General features: G+C 48.7%; 11 protein-coding genes across 11 annotated transcripts; 5 read left to right on the top strand and 6 right to left on the bottom strand.

The window, feature by feature from the left end:
* Positions 1-94: 94 nt before the first annotated feature.
* N7458_001577 (agmatine deiminase family protein) lies at positions 95-1156 on the top strand (the record flags this gene model as incomplete). The annotated part of the gene is made up of 1 exon (XM_056904960.1): positions 95-1156. The coding sequence occupies one exon, from the start codon at positions 95-97 to the stop codon at positions 1154-1156; it is 1062 nt and encodes a 353-aa protein (XP_056769067.1).
* Positions 1157-1969: 813 nt separating this feature from the next.
* Positions 1970-4459, bottom strand: N7458_001578 (terpene cyclase/mutase family protein; the record flags this gene model as incomplete). Its single annotated transcript, XM_056904961.1, has 6 exons — positions 1970-2075; positions 2140-2213; positions 2266-2866; positions 2920-3583; positions 3903-4266; positions 4316-4459. The coding sequence occupies 6 exons, from the start codon at positions 4457-4459 to the stop codon at positions 1970-1972; spliced, it is 1953 nt and encodes a 650-aa protein (XP_056769068.1).
* Positions 4460-6261: 1802 nt separating this feature from the next.
* On the top strand, positions 6262-7296 carry N7458_001579 (alpha/beta fold hydrolase; the record flags this gene model as incomplete). The annotated part of the gene is made up of 1 exon (XM_056904962.1): positions 6262-7296. One exon carries the CDS (start codon positions 6262-6264, stop codon positions 7294-7296), a length of 1035 nt encoding a protein of 344 aa, XP_056769069.1.
* A 1142-nt stretch (positions 7297-8438) lies between these two features.
* On the top strand, positions 8439-9179 carry N7458_001580 (uncharacterized protein; the record flags this gene model as incomplete). Its single annotated transcript, XM_056904963.1, has 2 exons — positions 8439-8697; positions 8781-9179. Exons 1-2 carry the CDS (start codon positions 8470-8472, stop codon positions 9177-9179), a joined length of 627 nt encoding a protein of 208 aa, XP_056769070.1. The 5' UTR covers positions 8439-8469.
* Positions 9180-9375: 196 nt separating this feature from the next.
* N7458_001581 (uncharacterized protein) lies at positions 9376-10416 on the bottom strand (the record flags this gene model as incomplete). The annotated part of the gene is made up of 2 exons (XM_056904964.1): positions 9376-9961; positions 10028-10416. The coding sequence occupies 2 exons, from the start codon at positions 10414-10416 to the stop codon at positions 9376-9378; spliced, it is 975 nt and encodes a 324-aa protein (XP_056769071.1).
* A 1402-nt stretch (positions 10417-11818) lies between these two features.
* Positions 11819-12931, bottom strand: N7458_001582 (uncharacterized protein; the record flags this gene model as incomplete). The annotated part of the gene is made up of 1 exon (XM_056904965.1): positions 11819-12931. One exon carries the CDS (start codon positions 12929-12931, stop codon positions 11819-11821), a length of 1113 nt encoding a protein of 370 aa, XP_056769072.1.
* A 240-nt stretch (positions 12932-13171) lies between these two features.
* Positions 13172-14647, bottom strand: N7458_001583 (uncharacterized protein; the record flags this gene model as incomplete). Its single annotated transcript, XM_056904966.1, has 1 exon — positions 13172-14647. One exon carries the CDS (start codon positions 14645-14647, stop codon positions 13172-13174), a length of 1476 nt encoding a protein of 491 aa, XP_056769073.1.
* A 363-nt stretch (positions 14648-15010) lies between these two features.
* On the top strand, positions 15011-19661 carry N7458_001584 (serine/threonine protein kinase; the record flags this gene model as incomplete). Its single annotated transcript, XM_056904967.1, has 5 exons — positions 15011-15330; positions 15399-16199; positions 16251-19141; positions 19259-19538; positions 19646-19661. 5 exons carry the CDS (start codon positions 15011-15013, stop codon positions 19659-19661), a joined length of 4308 nt encoding a protein of 1435 aa, XP_056769074.1.
* Positions 19662-20781: 1120 nt separating this feature from the next.
* On the bottom strand, positions 20782-21132 carry N7458_001585 (uncharacterized protein; the record flags this gene model as incomplete). The annotated part of the gene is made up of 1 exon (XM_056904968.1): positions 20782-21132. The coding sequence occupies one exon, from the start codon at positions 21130-21132 to the stop codon at positions 20782-20784; it is 351 nt and encodes a 116-aa protein (XP_056769075.1).
* Positions 21133-21923: 791 nt separating this feature from the next.
* N7458_001586 (phosphoribomutase PRM15) lies at positions 21924-24302 on the bottom strand (the record flags this gene model as incomplete). Its single annotated transcript, XM_056904969.1, has 10 exons — positions 21924-22102; positions 22169-22845; positions 22902-23200; positions 23255-23438; positions 23502-23511; positions 23568-23586; positions 23663-23982; positions 24034-24112; positions 24191-24235; positions 24285-24302. The coding sequence occupies 10 exons, from the start codon at positions 24300-24302 to the stop codon at positions 21924-21926; spliced, it is 1830 nt and encodes a 609-aa protein (XP_056769076.1).
* A 312-nt stretch (positions 24303-24614) lies between these two features.
* On the top strand, positions 24615-26366 carry N7458_001587 (fatty acid desaturase; the record flags this gene model as incomplete). The annotated part of the gene is made up of 2 exons (XM_056904970.1): positions 24615-24817; positions 24887-26366. The coding sequence occupies 2 exons, from the start codon at positions 24615-24617 to the stop codon at positions 26364-26366; spliced, it is 1683 nt and encodes a 560-aa protein (XP_056769077.1).
* Between the last annotated feature and the right edge of the window lie 93 nt (positions 26367-26459).

Consider the following 26459-nt stretch of genomic DNA (forward strand, 5'->3'; position numbering starts at 1 on the left):
CCCTGGGGAACCAGGATTTTTTCCAACCGCTTCTATGGGCTCAAAACTCCTCTTCCTTGCTACTCTTCAGCTTCAGGCTTTTTTGACATTCGCAATGTACCGCCCTGCGGAGTGGGATCGCCATGATGAGATCATTATGGCCTGGCCATCGATTGAGAACGACGCCTACGCGGACAAATGTGGCAGTCGTGATCTAGCAGATGTCACGCGTGATATTTCAACCATTGCTGAGGCAGTCGCTGAATTCGAGCAAGTCACTCTGTTGGTCACCCCGGACCGCCTCCAGGAGGCAAAGAAACGGTTCAAGCATGATGCAGATGGCATCTTCATCCAGCCCGTACATGATTACCCCAAACTTGATCTTTGGATGCGTGACCTGGCGCCGACTTTCGTTTTTGATGGATGTCACCTGGCTGGAGTTGATTACAATTTCAATGGCTGGGGTAACAAGTTCCCCGTCAATGCCTCCCAATCCCTTGCGTCCCAGATCGACGACAACATGAATCTCACTCGAATTTCTACCTGGCTGGTGACGGAGGGCGGCTCACTTGAGACCGATGGAGAAGGTACTCTTCTGATCACCGACAGCTCAATCATCAACGAGAATCGCAACCCAGGAAAGACCCGGCAACAAATTGAGGGTGAGATACATCGAACACTTGGTGTCACTAAGATTATCTGGCTTCCGGGTGTCAAGGGTGGTGATATCACAGATGGCCATGTTGATGGACTTGCGCGTTTCGTTGCACCAGGAAAGGTTGTCATCAGCAGACCGAACACTCTTGATGACAGCAATTTCTCCAAAGTCTTTTCGGACGCCCGTTCCATTCTCGCTAATGTGACGGACGCTCGTGGCCGCCGGCTCGAGGTTATCGAAATGATCGAGGCCGACTTGTATTCGCTTGGATTGGACCGAGGAACTCTTAAGGACATCGAAAATGAAAAGGAGGATTATCCTTCATTGAGTTATGTCAACTGGCTACTTGTGAATGGTGGAGTTATCTTCCCCCAGTTTGGAGACAAGAAAGCCGACGCCGCAGCGCTTAACACGATCTGTGGGTTGTACAAGGATCGTCGGGTGAAGACTGTGCGCCTTGATGAGCTACCATTCTTGGGTGGAGGTATACACTGTTCCGCCCAGGAGGTTCCAGCATAAAGGGTCACAGCTTGACTAAACCGAGTGGTCATCCCACTTAACCAAGACCTAGATCCAAGCTGGTATAGAGAGGCATCGTTTTGCCAGCTCAATTGACTGTATAGTATTTTCACGGCGGAGACGTCTCTATGTATTTATTTTCTAGATATCTCGTGGGAAATTCCTGCTTATTGTCATTCAACATGATGGATGGTTTTGATTGCAACGACCACATTCTCATTGCTTATACTATCTTAGTAGAATTACGATATTCTGGTTTTGAGTAATTCCCCTCGTGTAGCTTAAAGGCTACACTAGTATGAAAACAACAGCGTGGGTGGCTAGCTGGCTGAGGGACGGGCGGACGGCTAGCTGCTGTGCCGAAGGAGTGTCTGTATCAGTTTTAACTATAATGATACCCTCTGAGACTTTAGAGAGGAGAAAACAGAGACTGGTATATACTAAAACATAGGGCATCATGTTCCAAATCGGGCCAAAATTATCGTGCTGAATGGTGTTGTGATACAAGGCAGGCGGTTATCAGGAATGAAGCCACAATATCGGAAATAATTCCTGTATTGTATGTATGAGAATCGAACTGATTTCCAATCAATTTGGACTTCATGCTGTACACATATCGCCTCTGATATCTCACCAGAAAGGGCAATAAAAAAACCTTCTAAATTACAACAAATAGCTAAATCTCACACGAGGGGGACGATCAAGGGCGAGTACAGACAAAATCAGATATGTACCTGAATGGTATTGAGAAGTTGAAATGAGGGTCTCCAAGCTCTCCCTCTCTTTCTTTTCCCAGGTGGAGAGGGTGTGAAACTAGCTATAAGAGTCCATTTCCTTGAGCATAGGGAGATACACATTATTATACCTCCCTAAGGCCCATGAAGTGAAATAAAACTTGTAGTTCGGATATCCGATCATGCTTATTGCAGGAATATATTTAGTCACCAATACCTGATTATTCCGAAGGATAATGTCAAACTCACCATGTGTTATTAAAAACCCCCTCCACATCCTCCTGGTACCACTCTCCATTTGCCTGCTGCCGACTCATAATCAACTACAACACAACAGTCAGTATATATACCAATTCATGAAGAGAGATCTTGTACCTTGAGTCCCTTCTCAATGGCTTCCTTACACGGATACCGTGCATGCATCAATGCCAAGCACGCCCAGGCTGTATTCACCACCTGGCTCTGCTCATGCTGGATATACTCTTCCACCTCACAAGAGGTGTAATCCTCACCCCAGCCTCCATCCTCTTTCTGTGTGTGGAGTAGGAACTTGCAGCACTTGCGGACGGGGTCGCTAGTCTGCCATGTCTGACCAACCAGTTCGAGGCTCTGCATTGCAAAGAGCGAGGCATAGGTGAAGCACACTCCCCAAGACCCATACCAGCTCCCATCGGGCCGTTGTGCACTGATGATATACTTTATAGCGCGGCGGACGACCCTATCGATTTCGGCAGACCGGTAGGTGGGAAAGTGGCGGCGAAATAGCGCCAGGGCCGTCACGACCGCCGTCGTGCATTCGGGATACGAGTACTCAACCATGATACGGTCAAAGACCTCCGATGCGTTAAGATATTCAAGCAGACTGCTAGCGCGGGTGCGTTCATAACTGCTAAATCCACCGCCAGGGTTTTGCATGAGCAACAGGGTGTCGACGCAATCCTGGAGACGTTCATCAGAGATAAGTTTGGCAAAGTGGCTGCGATGAATTAGCAATCAATTTTATCAAAAATAATACAATATGAATCCTACCACTGCTCCTGAAGCATCAGGACGGCCTTGAGGCCCTCCGCCGCGCAATCGGACACAACATAGCCATTGTCTCTGGTGCTGAATGGCCAGCCACCCTTCCGCGGCTGGCGATAGGGATCAGCCAAGTCTTCCCTCAGTTGAGATATATCCAGGTATTTAAGGGCGTTTTCCAATGATGAACGGAACTCCAGCTCAGTGCCTAGACCAGCCTCCACAATCGCCTGGATGCTGAACGCTGTGTCCCAGGCCTGGACACCATTAGTGCCACTGCAGGTCATCCCATTTTCTCCCTTCCACATATAAGGGGATATCTTCTCGCGGTGACGAGTCATACGAGCGCTATTAGCACCATCAGAGTGCCACACAGCCACCATGTGAAAGGCTTTGTTGACTGGAGCCAAACAGTTATAGGAGGTATTCTCATCCTCACGTTGGATCAACGCGCAAACTCGCTTATTAGCCCATTGAACAATCCAATCTGGCCGAATATATTGCTCCCAGAAACGTAGGAATACATTGGCGACACGAAGTAGCGCGGTTGTTGGCTTTTTGAGGTCAACGGGGGCCACAAAGTTCCGATATCGCTCGAAGGCGATCTCGTCATACGATTGCGTATAGATCTCACGGCGGAGGCTAGTGAGGAATGGATTCAGAGGTTTTGTGGCTTTATTTGCATAAAGATACGAGACGGGAAGATAAACCACGCGGCATTGAACCCACCAACGCCATGGATGGAACGGAACCCAGTCAGGAAGCAACCTAGATTGAGAGCCAATGTCATGAATTGTTCAAAAGAGATAGATAAGGATAAACCCGGAAGAAAAGCATACCAGAATTCAGGGGGGAATCGGGTTCACTCCGCTCCAACTGTAAAGGTTCAATAATGCCAGCCAGACTTTACCCCACTGAGGGATACCAACTGCGCCTCCTATACATTTGATGAGTCCAGCCCTGGTATAATATATAAGCAAGCAAAGGCTTACCTAGGGCATGGAGGCGAGCGCGAGCCTTGGTGACCAAAGGGTGCGTCGGCTCGAGACCCAGGATTCGCAATGTGATGTAGTAGAGGGTTGTTGCAAAAACTGTCGAAGCCCCGGCAGAATGCAAGCCCCAACCACCATCTTTGTTTACCGTGCTCATCAGATAGCATATAATCTCGGTCTTCCACTCTGGGGGAATCTCCGTCTCGGTAATATACATAGCGATCACTATGCCAGCCAGCAAGAAGCTAGGACCACCATACGCACAGCCCCAATGACCATCATCCAGCTGGAGACTCTGATAGAACCGGAATCCATTGCGAGCGGATTCTTGGAAATTGCGTGGTGTGGGAAGCCGCGGTAATCCCTAGACAAGTGAGCAAGCAAAACATTACACTGCATGAAGCACTACACACCGTGGGCAGTCCAAGAAAATATTTCTCAGCCGCGGACTGCGGTCGCCGCGTGGACGCGACCTCATCGAGATATCGCCATTGGTGAACACCTGCGTCGACGTCGAGTCGCCATCGCCCGGGATCCGTCGGTGCAACCGTCGACATAGTGAGGTTAGGATTGTAATTAGATTCAGAGGATTAGGGCCTGAGGATAATTACGCCTATTTATTTGTCACAAAAACATGTCTCTTGACAACATCTGGCGTCTATGGCGTATGTCCGGTTCGCCCATGAGGTTAAAGAAGTTTAAGGGGAAAGGGACACGGTTAAACTACAGTAGCGCTAGCGCCACTAAAGCCTGTGACCCCCAACGGCGGCCAATGGCGGACACCGACCATTTTCTAAGGCTTACAGCGACCGCTTTATTACTGACCGCCGGGGACCCTGTCACCTGATTTCTTAGGCCTATACTTATCCCAATTAGGCAACGTAGGCTGATTTGAAACGATCGATGATGCGACGTCATTGAGATATGCCACCTTCTGAAGGAAAAGCGTATACGGCTAGGTCAGCCTGCAAATGGAATTAGCCGAGCGGTGCAGCTACTGTTGGAGATTATCTAGAACCCAGAACCCGGACAGACATCCTCTCAAAGATCGTATCCATGAAACCATTCATTTTGCTTCGAATGCTGCTCAAGTCAGGGATGGTCAGATTGTTCCAGATTTATACAGATTACCAACCTCGGACGAATCTACAAAGAAAGTATCAAATCGTATGCCTTGCATTGACGAATGCTTTTCGAGCTCTCATGATCAAGATATCAAACCGATTTTTGACGAGCTAAGGGGCTCAAGTGATTTGTCTTGGGAAGGATTCTTTAACTGGGAAGACCTCTATTAATTAATCTTGTCGCTCCAGTTATCAGAGGCCTTGAAGTACTAGTATGTTAAGATAGAATCTATGTGCAGGATAGAAGGTCTATTAGTTAGTCAAGTCAAGAACGAAGTGACAAATCGAATTGGTGGCAATACTGTTTCTTGAGGCGCTCGAATGGTTCCTCTTAAATTATACGATTCTTAGCAGGGACCCTTGGGACCCTCTAATTTGGACCTCATAATTTTAAATTGAAATACAGAAGATATACTGGGTGGTACACTGAACGTGAGCCTAAATAGAGGGAACTAGGATATGTAAGATAAAAGAAGACGAGTATACTAAGGACCCGCTTTCGATCTAGAGGCATCAACCTTGATATTGATAGCCTGGACTAACGCGAAAACAGGAGGATAGATGACCTAGACAACCCAAGGTCTGGAAAAGTACTTGGGTGAACTTCATCACTATAGATGCGCGGCTAACTCGAGAGGTAAGATGAGGCGGCAATGCATTGGCCAAACAAGTGATTACAATACTTTAGTAAAATTATAAACTACTCCCTCATTTCGAAGACAAGGTTGATTTCTGATCTGCGTCCAACCCGCCACATGTCGTACACATGGACGTGCATATTTGTTCGAATTTTGATTCATAGAAAAAGACTTCCAGTATGGCTGCTAAGCTCTGTGGTTTGGGCAGCCAAGTAGCTGAAACCGTGGCTAGCAATTCACCGTCTAAATTAGGTATTTGCATATCCTGGTAGGCGTGGCTTACGTAGGCATTGAGTTGCGGGCTAGCGGGCGGCATAACTGGCGACTCTCAGCCGTGGAATGTCCGACCAACCACAACCCCTGCAGGCTTGAAATGTGCAGTTTCTACTACTATTATGCCATCACACTTTCTCAAATAAGCACTAGCGCTAGACGCTCTTTTGAGGCTGAAAGGAGTGCAGGCTTATGAATTATCACCACAGTTTATGTGCTGAAGAACCTTGTAGTCTGTCGACTGGAAAAGTATAAATTCAGGCTATCCAGTACAGGCAACGGGCGCAAATACCAGACGCTTTTCATCTGGTAAGCTCGTTTACAATGCGAACAATTTTAACAGCTGGAGGTAATATCCTCCTGGCTTTGTCTGTTTTCTCACTTACAACAACCGCCGCAACCAAGTCTATAACGGCAACGGGAACGAGTATCTCTTTGCCAACTCTCAGTCCTGTCCATTATGCTCAGACGCCCAGACTGTCCATCGAGTACTATGATTCTGCACCTAAAAACGCCACTGCTCCCGTCGCCATACTTGTCCATGGATTTCCCTATTCGATAGATACCTTCGTCGATGTTGTTCCGAAACTCGAGAATGAAGGCTATCGTGTCATTGTCCCTTCTCTTCGAGGATTTGGCAATACAACATTCTTATCAACGAGTACACCACGCAGCGCAGAGCAAGCTGCCTTGGGTAAAGACATTATCGACTTGATGGATGCTCTTAAAATCGAAAAGGCTATATTTGCGGGCTATGATTGGGGAACAGTCGTTGTCAACGTTGCAGCGGCGCTCTGGCCAGACAGATGCTCGGGAATGGTCGCAGCAAACTCCTATCTCATTCAAAATCGAGAGACAGCCTGGAATGTTGCCGCGGCGAGCACGTACCCAGTCAAATGGTACTACTATGTGTTTCTAACACCCCCGGGGTACAGCTCACTGGCCAGTGATACGAAAGGCTGGGCTGAAGTACTCTGGTCGAAAAATAGCCCCAACTGGACCTATACCGAAGAGCAATTAGAGGCTGCATCACTGGCCTTCCATAATCCAGATTATGTAGATATTGCAACTAACTTCTATCGCAATCGTCTACTTTATGCCCCCGGAGATCCTAGCTATGCAGAGCTAGCGAATGCGCTCGATAAGCAGCCTCTTATCACTGTACCGTCTGTCACACTCGATCCGGATCAAGCTGTCGTTTTTCCTGCTACGAATGGCAGCACTACAGCGAAATACTTCGCGGGGCCAAGGGTGCATCACATTGTGAAAGGCTGTGGCGAGAACATACCACTGCAAAAGCCCGAGGTTTTTGCAAACGCAATTCTGGAAGTGGCACAGCTTGGCAGTGCGCGTTCATAACATCTATCGTGTCTAAATTTGGAACTGAGGAATCAAAATGAAATTTATCCTTAAGCGTCCATCTCTTTGGATATACTACCTACCAGATGAGCTTTATACAAAATCATGGCATCTATAAACCAAGAACATTTGACAGAAGTTCTCTAGGCCTGATTCGAGGGTCGTCTGGGAGAGTCGAACCTCTCTCCTGCTCTAAATTCCATATGATCAAACTAAAGAGAATTCATGCTGTACGAGATGTAGATAAAATCTCGGCAGCTGATTGGTTAGCTTCAGAAATTGATGCATTGAAACCACACAATAGCCAAAATTCGCATGTGTCATCCGCTGAACTACTAGTTAACTAGTTAACTAGGCGGTGCATGGCTTATGTGCGGACAATAAGGAGTACTTATAGTCGGGTAGTTCCCTCCAGGATAAGAAGTTGACAGGCGCTGCTTTACCTAGAGTCGCGCTACGCAGGGTACATAATTGCACAGTAGACAACATAAGAACCTAGGTAGCACCAGATGATTCTTATCGTCCACAGCGCTATTAGCTTGCCTCTCTTAACTAAAGAGAATCCTCTTAAGGCACCTGGTCCCCTTCGTATCTATATAGCCCCTAGGTAAGGTACAATACTGACGGCGAAAATCGCTACGCAGAGGAAGCCAGGAAAGCAGGGGAGGGACGATCATCAATCTCTATCTAGAAAAACCTCTAAGGGACAGGAAGAAGAAGAAGAAGAAGACAGGAGATGGCCTATATAGGCCATCGAACAAAGCAATCTAGAAGAAACAGAAGGAAGAAACCAGAAGACCCTCTGCATCCTGCAATCACCAACATCCTGCAAGTACCAACATCCTGCAAGCAAGAGCAATCGCTGGTCCTGCACCCAAACGCTGGCCCAGGCCAAGGGAGGGAGGAATCTCCATCAAATACCAAATAGGAGATTGTTATCTTACTACGATAAATGGACCAACTGCAGATTGTGGCTTTAATCCTTCCACCCGCTCGATTATTCTTATCGCATCCTATCCTCATCCCATCTCTAGGTAGACAGACGAACTTAGCAGGAGATGGCATAACTCATCCCAAACTACCTGAGAATGTGCGTCCCTAGAATCCTATTCTTCCAAGACAAGAGACTGACTCCTATGTAGAATCCTCATTCTGCTCGGCGAGGCTTCCTACATGCCCCAGCTACACCGTATCTGGGTGCATGGGAACTGCCAGGGCCTCTCACTCGGCTACCTGTTGCTCAACCTCATCGTTGCGACTGATCAATTCACGCTCGGGTCCTTCCAACTGGTGAACAGCACGACGACTTCGGATTTCTTCATCGAAACCCCGCCAACAAGCGACGACTGGCTAAACTTGGCCCAGTTCACCATTTTTTGGGTCCTGTATCTCCTCCTGTCAGTTTCTCCAGACCCCGTCCACTGCTGTACGAAAATCTCGTATATAAAATCCCTGACAAAAGCAGCTTTATCTTGTGCCTCTAGTTCCCATCCGATAATCACATCGGATACAAAATTGGGCTACTAACTGTTTATATTCTCTCCGCCTTTGTTTCCATCATACCCCTCTTCGTTGACACCATCAATCATGACATCTTGGGTCCCCGGGGCAGCTCATACCGCAACTGGGCGGAAGCCCTGTTCAGCGGCTGGCACATCCTTTTCATGAACCCGATCGTCACGATCTTGGCTGCCTTGGTGGCATTCCCCTGCCAAGCGCGCACAATCCGTGCCCTGCCCGTAGAAAAACTGCAAGCACTCAGACTGCTAGGGCTTCTGACTCAGGGTGTCGTGTTTATCTTGGTGGCAATCCCGTGGATGATGCGTGTAAAGTTCTTGGGATTTTCGGTTAGAGAGGTAGTTCACGAGGCATTCTGGAGCTGATACCAGATGGTCAGGTGGGCGGCAGTGGATAATGCGATATTTGCCCTGGTACAGATATCGTTGTTCGTTTTGGCGAGAAATAAGATGGTATTGAAGGCGCCTGATATGGAGATGGAACCACTGTTGAGAGCTGCGCTCGAGCAGTACTCCTGTTTACTGCTATCCTATGAACTACTGGGAAGATCATGATGTAATCTCATCCAGAACCAACCAAGGTGAACTCTACGATATTCGACGCCGGAACGACCAACCGCGGTCTCTCTCCATTATCTGCCGGGTCCACCACTCGTCCAGATATTGAACAGGACAAGGTCACTTTCGTGCTGGCATGGCCCTCCTGCCCACCCCAATTCCACCAGTCGACGGTCCCCCCGTTGTACTGCACGTAGGAGGTCTCCCCAACATGTGCATCACGGGGAATATCCGTCCAGCTCCGTCCCTGGATATACTGTGGAAAATTCCACGATTCCCCCGGTCGGAGAGTGGTGAAATCATCGTGGGCGGTGACCTTGACGAGCACGTCCGGGTCATCGTAGATAGCGTATGCGTCGTTGAGGCTGTCGGTTTCGACTCGCTCGAGGCGTGTTACATTGCGTCGATAGAGTTGAAAGCAGTCTCTTGTTGCAATGGATCGGGAAGCTATCAGGGTGTGGAATGTAATTGCTTTTGCCTCCTGCGATTCCGAAGGGTGATAGTGGAGCTCTCTGATGACCTGGAAGAGACCCTGGCGATGGATCGTGGGAGGACATTGCAGTTCCACGCTGAGGATGGGGGCTCCAAGCCTACAATGCACCTCTGGTTAGATCTGATAACATGAGAATAGAAACATAGGGAGATAGAAAACATACACACGATTTTCATCCTGAACAGGCCCTGGCGATACCCTGGGTACTGGAGGAGAGCGCACACTCCCTACCGAGAGGAGAGTATGCGCTCCCCCTGGTAATACTAAGAGATCTCTCCCCGTCTCAGAACAAAGCCTCAGTTCCTTCCCAAGACATTCCTTCGTCGTCTCCCAGTCACACAGTGCGATCATGCCTCCCAGCCAGAGAAGTTCATACGTCTCCCCCGGCCGTAGCTGCCGTTCCCAGTGCTCTGGCAAGTTAGACCGAAAGGACACCGACTCTCCCGTCTTCAACTCCCAGAGACGTGGAGTGTACTTGATAATGCGGAGAGAAGTAGATTGGACCAGTGACGGGTCGTAATTTGGATCTGGTGCAATCTCGACCTGCTGCATCGTGATACGCTCATTGGCAGACTGGACGTGCCAGAGGAGGACAAACCCGCCAAGCACGAAGCCATTGCCAACGGGGCTCCACTTGAACAGACACGGTCTGCTATCGGATTTCCTGTGAGTCGGAAGTCTCCGGATAGTAAAGAGCAAGTAAGGGGTGCTTTGGATGTCCAATTGCAGGTGGGGGGTATCTAGCCTAGCGATAGATAAGTCTGACTGGTCCTGCTCTCATTCGGGGTTGCTCGACCGAGACAAATAAGAGGTGAGGACTCACAATCGATCGGCCTCGGTGAATGTGATATAGGGACGGATTTGATCTTTCATTATCCTGTACTTGAAGAATTGTCCGTCTGTGAGCGTGGGAGCTAAAGTAGGGTCGTGTCTAGCCAATGTACCTATCTCCCTGGTAGGGTGGTGCGAAGGTTAAGGCGGCGTTCGCGTGTCAGGAACGAACCTAGTTGAGTCATTTTAGTACAGTACATACATTATATCTTAGCCAAGCTAGAACAGGGAAGGTCATGGATATTAGCCTTCCTGAGATCTGGCTAAGAAGGAGTTAGAGGAATGTCAACCCCCATACATTAACAGTTCATCCTCTTCAGTCGATAATAATCCATAGGGAGGAGATCGTGGTATATGCGGTAGTGTATGATAGATAATATGAGGCATGCACGTAGGTCCTGAACGTAGTCAAATATCAAAGTACTCCTATTTTTGCTTACTTATCTCGCAACCCTCTACAGGGCTGTCGGAGGACCGAATTGATCTATTTGGAACCCCCAGCAGGCGTACAATAGTTGTACCTCTATAATGTCCGGAATGGCAAAGACATTAATGCATGGTAGCTTTTCTAGAGCGTCTAGAATGGCGTTGACCGGTAAGATAGAGTTCGCGACCGAGGACGTCATCGCTAACTTGAACGGAGAGGTGTTTGTCGATGGCAGCCGAAATTGCACACAGATTCCACAACCTTGTGGTAAGGACGCAGGTTTAATTTCAGGAACTGTGTTCACGATCACCTCATCAATAAGGTCCACGAAGGTTCCGAATTTTTCCATAAGGACACTGCGGAAATCTGATGGCTGGCGGATGAGAACAACTCCCCCTGACTCTATATGAGGGGCCCTTTTCACGTGTTTTCCCCCAGTAGATGAACGACCCGGAGATGGCGATACAACAAACATTGCTTTATCTGTTAAAAGTGACTGAGTCGGTAAAGGCCAAGGCGAAGACCAGCTTAAATGAAAGGACATGCTGCCAGTGGACATGCTGAATGCAGTACCGGATATCGCAGCTGTGAAGAACTTTTTAGACTGAGGCACTGTCATGAAAACTGTATTTGCTATCAATATCACACCATGTAGGGGAAAGGATTGCTCGACTTAGATAACTACCTTTAATTTGGTTAGGTAGTTATCCAGTACTTACCTAAACAACCATCCTCCACTGGCGTAATCGCAGGCGTGGACTGGTTTGGACAAATATTGAGAAAGTTCATTGCAGTCAGTTGGCTGGCCAGAGGTCCGGCACATAGCCGCCGCGTTGGATAATCATTTGGCTTATCCCAATAGTAGACACTGTCACATGCCTCATGCATTTCAGACTCAATGCGCAGCGGAATCTGACCAACAGTGCTTCTAAATGGGATTGAGGCTTTGAAGTCTTCGGCCTGACCAGGTGGCACAAGCAGGTAAATGTCCGTCCCTTCCTGAAGCACATTGAGCCCTTTTATTGCCAACTGATTTGAAGATGTGCGTAATGACGAACTTCCCTTCATATTGGACAGGCTGCTGCCCGACTTTCTATCCCGATCCACGAATTCTGGACAGGGAAAGAATGGGGGTGAGTCCAGGCGAACGATAAATGCGCGCATCATGCCGTGTTTATCGGCAACATCAGCCTCTTCATCCGTTAAAAGAAGGACATGAAAATATGGTTTAGTGACCTTTTCGGCCTCCAGAATCTCCATTCCCACAAGTGCCGTATTTTGAAAGCCCAGAATGACTGTGTGAAAGTCTTCGCGATCAAACAGGGGTTCTTCAAGTTCTAATACCTGCCAACGACGAAGCTGTTTGCAATGTCGCTGAGCTTCTCCGTAGAATCGGTCGCAGATGCGCAAAAAATCTAAAGGATATGCAGTAGGGCCTTCAGACTCTCGCCTTAGAAGGGTCATAACAAGTTCACCTCCTGCAACATTGGCTAGACCATATGAAATGAAGGTCCAGCAGCTCAGGTCTCGCTGCGGTAACCCCGAAGTTCTAGATCTTAGCTGGCCCAAGTTGACGCAGTAGATGAGTACCTTGAGATGGAACCGTGGTGTTTCTAACTCCACCGGCCATGATTGTGAACGTCTCGAGACAAGATTTGACGGTGAACTTTTGGGGTTACTTGAAGTATTTGGCTCGGTGCTGGGTTGAGGGGCAGCTGTGGGATTGAAGGGTTTTGGCTCAACAACACCATGGGTGATCGGCGTGCGGTTTTTGTCTAATCTTGTACGCAGTCGGTTGAGAGCCTCCATCTTGCAAGGAGCGATGACAATGAAACAACCACTGTCAAAATTTGGAACCAAAACATGCTGAAATGAACATAGCGGACTAGCGTGGTCATGCCTCTGACGAGGCCCTTGCTACTGCCAAGTGTACTAAAATTGAGAAGAGCAAATCATTTCGTGCCACGACGAGGATCCCTCGTATTATTGAGAAGCTCGTCCGCGCACATCACTCACATTGAGTCGTTAGGCTTGGTAATCACCATAAAATCATACAGATTCTGCGAGGTCTTCCAGTTTCTCGAGTACCTCGGATATTAATCTAACGCTCCCAGTATCTTCAACGTGCTCTTGATTCAAACACCATTCAACGGTCTGGCGGTACCGCCGCCCCATCATTAACTCCGTCTCACGAGCCACTTTTCGTAGTGCCTGACTGATTTCCGTGGGATTCATGTCTGGGTGAAGCTGTGGCAGTTTCTCCAAACTGGACCATATACCCACCTCCAGTAGAATGACACCAAGGCTGTAGATATCATGACACATGCTGTGCCGTACATGAGCGGAGGGCTGCTGCAGGTCAGGGTGTACATAAACCCCTATCTCTAGCGGCATACGCCTACGGCGGCCAGGATCAGTGTCACCCTCGCTTGTACGGGCTATCTCAAATCCTACTAGGGCAGGAGATCCCAGGGTGTATTTCATCGGGCCTCGCCCATCATCTTGTTGCTCCCTTGGAGGGTACTTTCCCAAAAGAACAATATTCTGAGACCGAATTGCCTTGTGAACCCAACCTAGAGTGTGAACGAAGAAGATGGCAGTGGCTAATTTTCGCGCGAATTCCAACCGTTCATTGAGGGAATACTTGAGCTTCATCCGCCGCCCATGTGGGTCACGGAGATCCAGAAGCGCTTTGAAGGATATGAAGTTCTCATCACGGTCGATAGGCAATTGGTAGATAAGACCAAAATGTGGCGAGGGTATCGAGTTATAATAGAACCCCAGGCACCGCAAGAGGCCGGTGGTTGTCGAGTCCAGATAATTGAGCGCTGCCACGAATTCACCCAGCTCGGCCTTTTGATGTTCCAAGGAAATGGCCTCTAGATGTTCCATTTGCGACCGGAATTCCAGTAGGATGTTTCGCCCGTGGAGAACCCCTAAAGAGAAACGCGACTCTTGCCGGCGGCTCATAGTCTGGACATGATCAGGTGTCACTAGAAGGGGACCCCAAACGGCCTTCTTTGCAGAAGCAGCTTTCGCTGCAAACCGCTCGATCCGCGTCCTGGTGGCCACGTTTGGGGTCATTGTCTCCTGTGACTCCCCCACAAGCATTACAGCTCGCGCCCGTTCAGGTAGCGCAATTAACCGGAGGTCGAGTCTCCTCGCCCATTCATAAAGCTCCTTTTCAAGTTCTTGCACTTCATTTCGCCGCAGAGACCAAGTAAGCCTGTTGAATTCCCTGGACCAGCGACTCTGAGCCTCAAGCTTGGTCTTGCACAATTCCGCGCTCTTCAACAGCGGCCCGAGGTAAGAAATGCTGTCCTCTAGGATCTGTTCATCCTCTGGGCTTAATCCGAGGCCCGTGGCTCGTTGTTGTGCGAAGTAGTCGTGAAAGTGCTGAAGAATGCGGGCATCGTACTTGAAACGAGCGACCAGTGATTGAGACTCCCTCCCGAACGCGGCGGCGGCTTCCACAGTCTTCCAGATGACTTCGCAACATAAGGCAGCTGTATTGAACGCATCCATCCGTCCGATATGGTTTATCTTCGATAGGAAAGTTGCGGGAAATGGGTAGTGAATTATCCTATGAGACGAAAGCTGAAATAACGGGGAAACCGACGATGAGATCTACTTGAAATGGTTCTCGGAGATTTGGAAAAACAAAACAAAACAAAAGACCAGGCAAATACCCTGCGGCTCATGCAGGGAAACCCCATTGGGTCTATGCGACGCTAAGAGTTTCTTGCTCAGCCTCCTCTTAGCCTCCACACCAGGATGCAGATACGTACCCACTACAACTGCTCACCTTTCCGCGTCACCCTCACGCCCTTCGGCTAACACTCTTCACGTCGCATACTATACGAATTCAGTGGGGATAAACCTCGAAATATGGACAGAAATATGATAGACTCTGAGGCTTTCGAGCCTCTTGACTTGACATCCTTTGAACAGGGGTCTCTTGACTCCAGCTACTCCTTTGCGGGGCTGACTATGAGCACGCGAGTTAGTAAAGATCCCGAACCCTCAGAAAGAACCAATCAAACTGTCGTGGGAATTGGAGTCGAGCAATTCTTTGAATTTTGTTTCGATTCCGGAGTCAGGGTCTATCCAGAAAACAAGTTCGCAAAGGGTCGGTTTCTCGGTTCCGGTGCTACGATGGCCGTATATGAAGGCACCTGGAAGGAGACGGGAAGCCCAGTAGCCCTCAAGTAAGTTTCTATGCTATGGAGGAAGCAGATAGCCCTTTATGATAGCTTACAATTTTTCCATCATCTAGATACTTCAAAAATGCACTGTGGGCTAGTGAGAACATGAAGCAGTCCTCCACGCATGAGCATCGACGTTTGTTAGAAGCCTGTATGCTTGAACTGCGGGTTTTATCAGATACCCGTGCGAGAAATCATGAAAATATTCTCACCCTCCAGGCCGTTTCGTGGACTATGCAAGACGGTGTAATCTACCCGATCCTCATCACAGAATTGGCATGCAAGAAACATCCTACTCTAGCAAGCCTAATCAAAGATCTGTCGCCTTCACTTGATGTTCGGTACGAACTAATTCGGGATATTGTTGAGGGGCTGCTACTCATTCACGACCTGGGAGTGGTATACGGAGACATCAAGCCAGAAAATATTCTGATCTTTTCGTCACAATCGCCTACATCACGTCCAATTGCGAAGCTATCCGACTTCGGATTTTGTCAGGCGACCAATACTTCTCAGCTTGAGGCTGGGGGGACGCCGTATTGGAATGCCCCTGAATGCTTGTATGATGCACCAGCGGACCTTAAAAAGTTTGCATTCACAACTAGCCGGGATGTTTATACACTGGGGCTGTTGATGGCTTATATATTAACGGGGGAAAAGCCATTTGGCGCACTCAGCAAGGAGGGTATCATGGAAATGAAGCTGAGAAATCAAGTGTTCAGAATGATATCCTCAAAAATCAAGAACATAAGGCGCACTCCGGGACCAAAGACCACTTCGTTGGCCCAGGATCTGCTGGACATCGTTCCACAGACAACTGTGGTAAGTCCAGAGAACAGACCTTCCCTGCGGGCAATCCTTGGGTCTTTACTGTAAGTGTACATCATTCGGATCCACTCGAGCAACGTTCTTATGTGAGACAGCCCGCACACCGAGGAGAGGGACTCGCTCCGAGAAGTCGACAGTAAATGGCGCATCAAGGGATCCATTCTCACATTTCGATTTTCGAGGCTGGCATCGAATAAAGGCAGCTGGGATCTCGAATCACAGCTTGATGTGTCGACGCCACCCGAGTTGCGACAGCAGCTTTATGAGCATGCGTTGAATGTGGCCAACCATGGGGGTCCGGTGGACCGAGTCAAAGCCATGGATCGCCTGGGGATGTTCTTCCTCAACGCCTTTGGAACCCCTAAAAGTCTTCAGAATGCCTTCACATGGTTCTGCCGAGCCGCAAATGATGGGTCCGTAAGAGGAATGGAGATGGTTTTCAGGATCGAGAAAGCGACAAAGCACACCCCTTTGTCATTGGCTGCAAGCATAACGACGGACACCCGGGTGAAGTGGGTGATGGCCTGTCTGCTGGGCTCTTTTACGTCTTCTTATAATCCTCGACTCTGTCCAGAGTGTGTAGATATCAATGATATCGACTCGCGTGTGACTGAAGTCCTGAAATCCGCTGACCCAACTATGCTCTTGGATGCATTGCAGGACGACATCGAAACAAATATCATAGCTTTGCGCACCATTCACAACAAGAAGTCAATTGTTGCGGACAAAACGCTACAACATGCTCAAAAGCTCTCGCAAGGCTCTCCCCACATCCAGTCTATCCTAGATGCCGTCTGTGACGATAACGAAAAGGCCCTGGATCGTCTACTCCTGCAGAAGAGACCTCTGCCGTTAGGCTTTCTCGACCTTTTAGTGACAGTCTCGGCGGATAGAGATCGCCGGAGTGTTTTGAGAAGTCTGATTTTGAACCACGGAGCGAATCCCGACACGATCGAAAAATTGAGTGGACGACAAACCACCAGTCTAGAGGATGCCATAATGCGTGATGACTATTGCATGGCTGTAACATTGATAGACTGTGGTGCAGATACAAGCCATTTGTTGGGACAATGGATTATGGACTTCGTCCTCCAAAGGGGTACTCCTACTATGATGCGACTTGTTCTGGGACTCTTCCTCTCTGTCGATATCAAATCTGAAAATGGGAGTTCTTGGCGCACCTCCAGTATCTGCCACCAATTCCTCGACGGGATCTCCGCTGCACTGCCTGTGATGTATAATCAACTGGCTGTGATGTACGATCAGACAGAAACTCCTCCAGATTCTAATCAACTACCAGCGTTGTTCCACGCAATCGCCTTTAACTTCTTGGACCAGCTGCAGGTGCTGCTTATAAACGGAGCTGACCCTAATATTCGGTTGCAAGGAATCACTCCCATTCACCTTGCCGTACGGCTGCTACGCCCCACAGCCGTACTTCTTTTGTTAGAGTTTGGAGCCAATCCAAATTCTCGCAACTCGCGAGAGGGATATATTACGCCTTTGCACGCTCTTTCGCAAGACTCCATGTTCGCTCCACCAGGGATACTCGAAAGAACAAACCAAAGCGCCGATTTCCTTGGCAGACGATGGCACAAGGACGAAGACGACCGGACAGAGCTCATGCAACGGAGATCTTTGATAATACATCTCCTCTTGAAATACGACGCGGATCCGGCAGCTTGTTGTATTGATGGATTCACACCATTAATGATGTCTATGATCAGTCCAGTTCCGGATTCGGACTCGGTTTTTGCATTGCTAGTCCAGGGCGGAATATCGCTCAATGATCGCACAACACGCGGCGAGACTATTTTGCATGTTGCAGCGCGGATGAAAGATGTCTCTTGGCTTCGACGGATTTTATCTATTGCAGGGCCGAAGCTGATCAATTGCCGGGACAATACACTCTCAACTCCATTATTCCTCGCAGCGCAGGATGGAGATGCCCCGGAGGCGGTTGATGTTCTCCTTTCCAATGGCTCTCACGTCGGTATTCGGGGAATACTGAACCTCTCCACCCTTGACATTGCGCTCTTGGAAGGGAACAAGCGCAGTCTCAATGTTCTTTTAGACCATGTAGCAAAGCTTCCAACCGCCGAGCGGCGCCGGTTACTCACTACCAGAGATACTTGGGGAAGGACCGGGATTCACATCTGTCTAGCCTCGGATGACTATGAACTGGCATGCACTTACCTTCGCCGAGTTCTCAGACTGGAACGGTACTTCTCATATCGTTTACTCACGTCTCGCGATTACTCCAACGCCACACCCATCGATTATGCCCGCAAAGTTGGAAATGAAGCAGCCTTAAGGACAATTATAGATCATTTTATCCCGAGCAGGCTTGGCCCTGTCAGATTGTCAATTCTGTCTCCATGGCTGAATCCAGAATTTGCCCCAGACCAAGATCTGATGTTGTCTTCATTAAAGGTATATCAATCGTTGCAAAAGATCTTGAATGAACCAAGTCACGAAGAAATTGCCAGCTGCTATGATGCACCTGAGTTCAGTCACCCAGAAATGAAATTGACAGTTGTAGAGGAAGAATGGGAAAATTTCCTCGAAGAGTGTCAGCGAGAGGATGGAATCAAAAGCAAAAAGGTCATCCAATGCATGAACTACCTCGGCACAGCAACAGAAAGGCATGGGCGATTGAAAAAAGCCCAAGATCTTTATTTTAGAGGATGGACAATTGCGCGTGCGCTGTTGGGCGACCAGAGCGTTTACACTCAAGATTTTGCGTGCAAATTCCTTCGTGTCGCCAAGGACAGGGGAGTTGAAGAATCTGTCAGCGCAGACATAGCAAAGTGGCATAAGCTTCACGGACGCAATACTTTGAAACCAAGTCATTTCGAGTTCTGCCATAGCGCCGAGGACGCGGAAGAAATAGCTTCTAACCTCAAGGTTGATGACATCCTGAATAAGTTTTCACGACAATGCGACCGGCGGAAATGTGGCAAGAGGGCCAAATTTACGTGTCCAGGTAAGTGCATGTCAGCCGTCGTGATGTGCGAAGTACTAACTGCACGACTTTTAGGTTGCAGGCACATTCATTATTGCTCCGAGACATGTCGTGTCGCTGATATGACTGACCCAAAAGTTCAACACCACTTAGCTTGCATACTTGCTGAGCCCATTGCATCTTCTCTGGCACTTAAATTCATTCCTCAAAGCCCTGTGCATAGTTCGATCCGCTCCTTTTCGCAGCAAATATGGGACAGGTTTCGGGAAAGCTGTCCACATGCCCCGGGTGTTTTACCGCCACTGAAAAAGTTCTTCATCATCGCCCTGGACGCTGAGGAGCAACTTGCAACCCCTGTCCACGCCCCGTTAGAGCAGAATACCCTCCTGTACTGGAGAGAGTCGGCGCACGAGGTTCGGTATTCAATGCACCAAATCAGCCCTTGGTTTCCTTGTACGGAGGGAAGAATATATACCTCATATTTGGCTGGACCGTTATGCATACGACGTGTCAATGACAAGACAGGGTGCTCCTCGGATAAAAGAAAGGATCTTACCTTGGGTTGGGGCATAGTGTTAGATTATAATCTTGAGGAACTCGAACCGTTATTTTTCGATGGTTTGAAGGCTAGCAAGCCAACAAGACCAGAATTTTAAGGGAAGCGAAGAAGAGAAAACAAGGGGAAAAAATTCAATAATGAAGAAGGAAGGAGAGAAAGCAGGCAGCAGAAGATCTCATAATTCGGGAATACGTACCAGTTCTAATTTTTCTGGCCTTTTAGCTTCGGTTTCGCCTCTTTTATTCCTACACTTCTTTCACCTCTCTCCGAGCTTTTTGTCAATTTTCTTGTACCTCTCTCTCCTATTATACCGCCTATCAAGTCTTCTAATACACCATTTAAGGATCGTGTATTTCCACTGCTAAGAGACTAAATCCAGTAAGCAAACTAATGCTATTCGAATTTTACTGTAGAAATCGCCGAATCTCCCTCTAATCTAGGTAAATGATCTCTATTATATCCGTCGGGATCCCTGCGGGATCATCTATCTATCTTCTCCTACTTTTATCTTTACCCTCGCTGGCTATCATTCTATTGATTTGGCGGTTGATTTTGCAGGTAGAAGATTATGTAATCCAGGAACAGGAACCTTAATGTGGGGCTGAGTTTAAAAAACTTATGGAACCTGACTGCATGTGCGCCTAAGCGCACAGGAAAAAAATACACTCAAAACTTTCAAAAAGAGCAAAAGAAATGACTCCGAATAGGGGAATCGAACCCCTGGCTGCCGTGTGAGAGACGGCGATGTTAGCCACTACACCAATTCGGATATGCTTGTTGAATGGGCTTCGAATTGTGGATCTATGGAGCTGCAAAAATTTTCATCGCCCAATCTGGAATACAAACGCCACTTCTGGCCTCGTCGAACCCTGGTGTTCACTCGGTAGACTTGAATCATGAAATTAAATCGAAAAGTCTTAGAATGGAAATGGAACTTTTAAAAGGCCCAAATTTCTTCCCAGTGTCCCATAGGAGTCTTAGACAAGGAGCGCAGGAGCTCACTTGGCCTTGCCTTGCTGTCCACAATGGTGGAAATCGCAACAGACAGAATGACGACCATTTTTGAAAAATCTTTGCGTATGATGAATTGAAGAGCATTTGTTCAGGCAAACTGGGCATTGACAACAAATCGAGCAGCAGATGCGAGACGTCCGGGTTTCTTCGCCACAACAATGGCAGCAAATATTACAATCACAGCAATGCGTATATCTTGGGACGTACCCGTACTCGCATCCAAGCACAGAAGGAGGCAGATGAAGTTCTTTTCTCTGTGAATGACAAGGCGATTGAGGCTGTGAGAGGTGACAATGGTCCCACTTCCTGTCTTTGCATATTGGTATCGGTGAAGAATAGTCAGAACAGCATCGGCTCGAGCTCTTAAATCGTATGCATTCGGCTCGCGGGCTATGGCAGCAATGTGTGATATATCTGGGGGGTACACTCCAGTTGCCATTCTGAGTACACTGGGGATGCCTGTGAAAATTGGTTGGGGCCTCGCTCATCCTGGTCGTACTGCTTGCGGCGTGTCAGAATCCCAGCCGTGAAGGAGGAGAAATATAGACGGGAAGACGTACCACTTTCCAGAGCAAGAGGCACATCTAATACAACCATCCGTGTGTGGGCAGCAATAATAGGTGCCTGCCTTTACTTTCTGCTCATGCTGGATTGGTTGTACTCGGCAGTGCATATTATGACAAGGGTCAACATTCTGGTTAGGGTAGGTGGTATGAGCTGAATGATACATGTTTGAGATATATGACAAACGGGTAAAACCTGGGCAAGACGCGCTGATCGAGAGATTTGGTCAGCTTTGGAGGTGCGTAAGTGAAAGTTTTACCGAGCAGCTGGGCTTGCTACTCTTATAAATCCAACGGCAGAGGGTCTCGAACGCCCATGGATCATAAAATGAGGCTCAAAAAGGTACGTTCGATGGATCTGAGTACAAGTGCAACCTTAGACAAAATGCAGTTTGTTCATTTGCTTTGCAGGGACTCATCTTCCCAATCGCTGAAGGTAAGTAAGAAAGAAGTGATCTCGACGGAGGCCTGCAGACTCAAGTTACACTCGGGCAACACTGCCGACCGACGCCCTGACTTTGTCTTATGGACCTAGTCGGTATTCCAAGTGATGAGCAAACATTGCTCAAGCATCAGGTGCAGCATTGTATACCTATTGAAGAGCCATGGGATTTTTAAACATGTATGATTGACCTTGCCTTATCATAAGCCCTATTTATGTACCATCTCAGATGAACAGCGATTCTTTGTCCACCGACAGAACAGAGCCCGAGGAAGTAGAAAGCTCATTATTGTAGGTCATGGAAGGGGTGTATCGCTGAACCCATTCCTTCAAGATCGCGAAGAATGCATCGCAGACAGACTTGACGGCATCTTCACGAGAGTCACCGCAGCATTCGATATAGACTGGCATTTGTTAGAAAGCGTTTCCAAATGGTCATTAGAATATATAGGGAGAGTTGAGAATCTTACACTTCACCTTTGGCTCGGTACCTGAGCCGCGGAACGTGAAGCGCACTCCGCTTTCCAACCATAGAGTAATCATCTGACTGGTTGGGTCCTCCGGCAAATCAGGCTTATGATCAGTCGATGCAGTGTCATATCCTTCGGTCAAATCTCTCCATCGCAAAATTTTGAACTTGCCAAGCTGCATGTCGGGAAGGAAGGAGCCACTCCGGATCCCACGGAATAGCTCAAGCGTAAGCTGGGGGCTGGGAGATCGGAAGTAGTTGTTGAGAGTCTCATGATGGCCAAACTCTGTGAAAAGTTGTTGGAGCTTGCCGAGTACGGTCAATCCCTGTGCTTTCCACTTTGCAGCTGCCATAGAGAAGACCGAAAGAGCGGTGATGCCATCTTTGTCGTAGCTGACCGCGGGGAACATGTAGCCGAGGGCTTCCTCGTAGGAAAATGGCACAGTCTGTCCGGTCTTTTCGAGGTCCTGCGCCACATTTCCCATCCACTTGAAGCCTGTGAGAGTCTCTTTGAATTGAATACCCTTGGATTCGGCCATCTTCTGGAGCATCCCACTCGACACGGTCGTCGTCAGGACGGTGATTTTCGACGTGTCTGCATCGGAGCTAATGTTATCGAATAGATGGGATGCCAAAAGGACCCCCACATGGTTTCCCGTAAGAAGGAACCATTTACCACTAGCATACTATCAGTCTTTCACTGGTTCAATTAGAGCGTGCTCGGAACTTCTTACTCGACTTTCTCGGCCACTGCAAAGCGGTCTGCATCTGGGTCGTTGGCGAAGATCAGAGTCTTGTTTTGTTGGTCCGCCACCTGGATCGCGAGATCCAGAGCCCCGGCCTCTTCGGGGTTGGGGAATTTCACAGTTGAGAAATTAGGGTCTGGCTGGGCTTGTTGGGGTACAATTATGTACTCTTTGCCTTCGTCCATGCCCATTTCTTTCAATAGGGAGCCAATGCGAATAGCCCCTACGCCATGCATGGGTGTATAGACAAACGGCCGAGGTGGATATGCCTCCGAATCCGTCGATGTCTGGGTCATATTAGTTAGTGGCAATTCAATAGAAATTCAGATTTGACCACCTACCGCATATTCTTTGACACGGCGTTGGAAGGGAACGAGAATCTCTTGAAGAGCTTCTCCATTAAAGTACTCCCCAGAGCGCCGGCCTTCCTCCCATGCATTGGGCCAGGGTTCCAGGTTTTCAAGGATTGACTGCGCGATCTCGCCATCCTCAGGCCGGTTGATCTGGGCACCATTGCTGGAGTAGCTGAAAAATGAAGTTTCCAGTCAGTCTTCTGTAATACCTCCCGGGGAATCATCGAGGTCCTACACTTTATAGCCTGGAAATAAGTTCAGCAACCAACTTTTCTCTCAATTGACGGCGCATGTTCCTTACCGTTGTCTTGAGGCGGGTTCTGTTCGATTTTGCAAGGTCTTCGTTAGCGGAACAGATCAATCAGTCTACGTGGTGGGTGATCCATCAGGGCGTACATGGCTTGCAGTTACTACTACGCCTGCAGCAGCCTTGAAGTATTGCACTCCAAAGGCAACTAGGGGAGTTGGGGCCGATTCGTCAACGAATTTAACGGGAATTTGCAGCGCAACAAAAGCATTGGCAGCGAGTTGTGCAAACTTGTGGGAGTAATGGCGCGCATCGTGTCCAATAATGACACCCTTTGAGGCGATTTCCGGCCCTTTGCTTTGGATATGTTTGGCGAGGCCCTGCGAAGCTTGGATCACCGTCAAACAGTTCATGTAGGAGAAGCCAGCAGCCATACGGCCCCGCAAGCCCGCGGTTCCAAATTCAATTCCTAGAGATGGTTAACGGATTTACGCTAAAACAGCCACCGAGGTCGACATACGACTTCGGAGGCGCAGCTCCAGTTCTTTGGTGTTGTTCGCATCCCGGAGTTGTTCTATTTCCGCGCGCGTCTTGGGGTCCTATATCCGAGTCGAGGCGAGTCGGTGAGATCAGGCAACAAGAAATAACAGGAACAAGAAAGGCATAATATTATATACCTGGTCCCACTGAAGCCATATTTCGACCAACGATGAGAGCGATTCCTGTCTAGGTTAGACCTGACCATCAGAGAAAGGACCGAATGGAAATTACCTGAGCCATGCTGATCATGCCATACGTTGGTTGTAGAAGTACTGTTAGTTGGCGGGCGGGCGCACGTTGTCTCTTTGTTTTTGACTCGACAGTCACGGGCGACCGCGGCCGATCAGTCCCCGCTTGTTGACTCCACCTTCCTCCGCCCCTGCGACGTTTCTGATCATCTTCCACTTGGCTTCTTTCTATTATTTTCTCTGTTCTCTGCAAGTCCTGCGCACAACTGAACTGCCTGTCCTCATTCAGAGCCATGTTTCCCTGAATTTGCTTTTTTGGACTTTTGAGACCAACTCCAACTCCGCCGCTCCCAGCCCGCATCCGCCCTCAACGATGGACAAGACTGATTCCCGACCGTCCCGGAAGGACACCATCCTGAGTCGCCGGTATATTGAGGGCCAGATTGCGGACGGAAAGCATGTCGTGATTTTCGAGGGCCGCGTGCTCAAAGTAGACGCCTACATGAAGTTCCACCCTGGTGGTGAGAAACCGATGAAGCATATGGTGGGCAGGGATGCGACAGACGAGATCAATGCGTATGTTTCTCCCCTAGTAGACCCGGTCCTGCGCTTTCCACTAATGGAGTAATGTTTCCTTTGCTGTAGCCTTCACTCCAAAGAGGCTCGCGAGATTATGCTTTCATATCAGATTGGACGAATCGAAGGCACCTGGACCAACTTCCTCCCTCCCATTCAAGGCGGCAAGTTCCGTCCTGACACCGAAGACGCCTGCTCGACCGAGGAGGACCTGTCTATTCGAGACAACTCCAGCTCGGAAGGATCCATACCCCCATCGCCAATCTTCGATGCGGTTGACTCAAATCCCACAATTCGCCGAAAGAATCCTTCGCCGAGCACAGACAGTTCTGCCGTGTCGACCCCTCCAAACGAAGATGACCAGCCGAGGCCACATTTCCTGGATGCTCGTACACGCGAAGAGATCGTGTTCGACACGACCAAATACCCATCACTAGACACCGCGAGCCAAGAGAGTATCAAGCGCAAGTATCGAGACCTGAACGAGCGCATGCTTGCCGAAGGGTTGTTCGACTGCAATTACATGTCCTATTTCGTCGAATGCTGTCGGTACACACTGTTTGCGTCTCTGTCGTATCTCTTCTTGCGCCTCGGCTGGTGGGCAACGTCTGGATTTTGGCTCGGTTGCCTGTGGCACCAACTTGTGTTCACTGCCCATGATGCTGGCCATATGGGTATCACGCACAACTTCCATGTGGATACCGTCATTGGCATCATAATCGCTGACTACATTGGCGGATTGAGTCTTGGATGGTGGAAGCGAAGCCATAACGTGCACCACATCGTGACCAACGAGCCTGAGCACGACCCTGATATTGAGCATATACCCTTCTTTGCCATCTCCCATCGGTTCTTCGACAGTCTCCAGAGTACCTATTATGACCGCAATATGACCTTTGACGCTTTTTCCAAGGTTATGCTGAAGATTCAGCACTACTCCTATTATCCCATCATGATGCTGGCGCGGTTCAACCTCTACCGTCTTAGCTGGGAGTACCTTCTCAAACGCCAAGCTCCAAAGAAGGGTCCCGCTAGGTGGCATGTATGGTTGGAATATGGTGGTCAACTATTCTTCTGGTACTGGTACTGCTATCTCGTGGTATACAAGACCATCCCAGACTGGAGCAGTCGACTGTCATTCATTATGGTATCTCATATTGTGTCTTCGCCGCTCCATGTCCAGATCACCCTATCTCATTTCGCGATGTCCACAGCCGACCTAGGAATCCACGAATCTTTCGCCCAAAAGATGCTGCGCACTACTATGGATGTTGACTGCCCTACCTGGTTGGACTTCTTCCATGGTGGTCTGCAGTTCCAGGCCATTCACCACCTCTACCCTCGCATGCCGCGTCACAATCTCCGCCGTGCCCAGAAGTACGTTGCCGAATTCTGTCGCGACACAGGCATTCCCTACGCCATTTTTACTTTCTATGATGGCAACAAGCAGGTCATCGGCCGGCTCGGTGATGTGGCAAAGCAGCTCCGTATTCTCGAGGAGTGCCGCAAGTCAATTGCGAAAGAGGGTGTCTTTTCGCATACCCATTAAAGCGTTTCACTTGTACTTTTGTACAAGCTGCATATGATAACCCACTTTTTCTTGGCTTCTTAGATCACAATGTCATGTTACAGGGGCTTTGGA

This window comes from Penicillium daleae, assembly GCF_028827525.1.
Source record: "Penicillium daleae strain IBT 16125 chromosome Unknown utg000002l_segment0_segment0, whole genome shotgun sequence".
Lineage (NCBI taxonomy): Eukaryota > Fungi > Ascomycota > Eurotiomycetes > Eurotiales > Aspergillaceae > Penicillium > Penicillium daleae.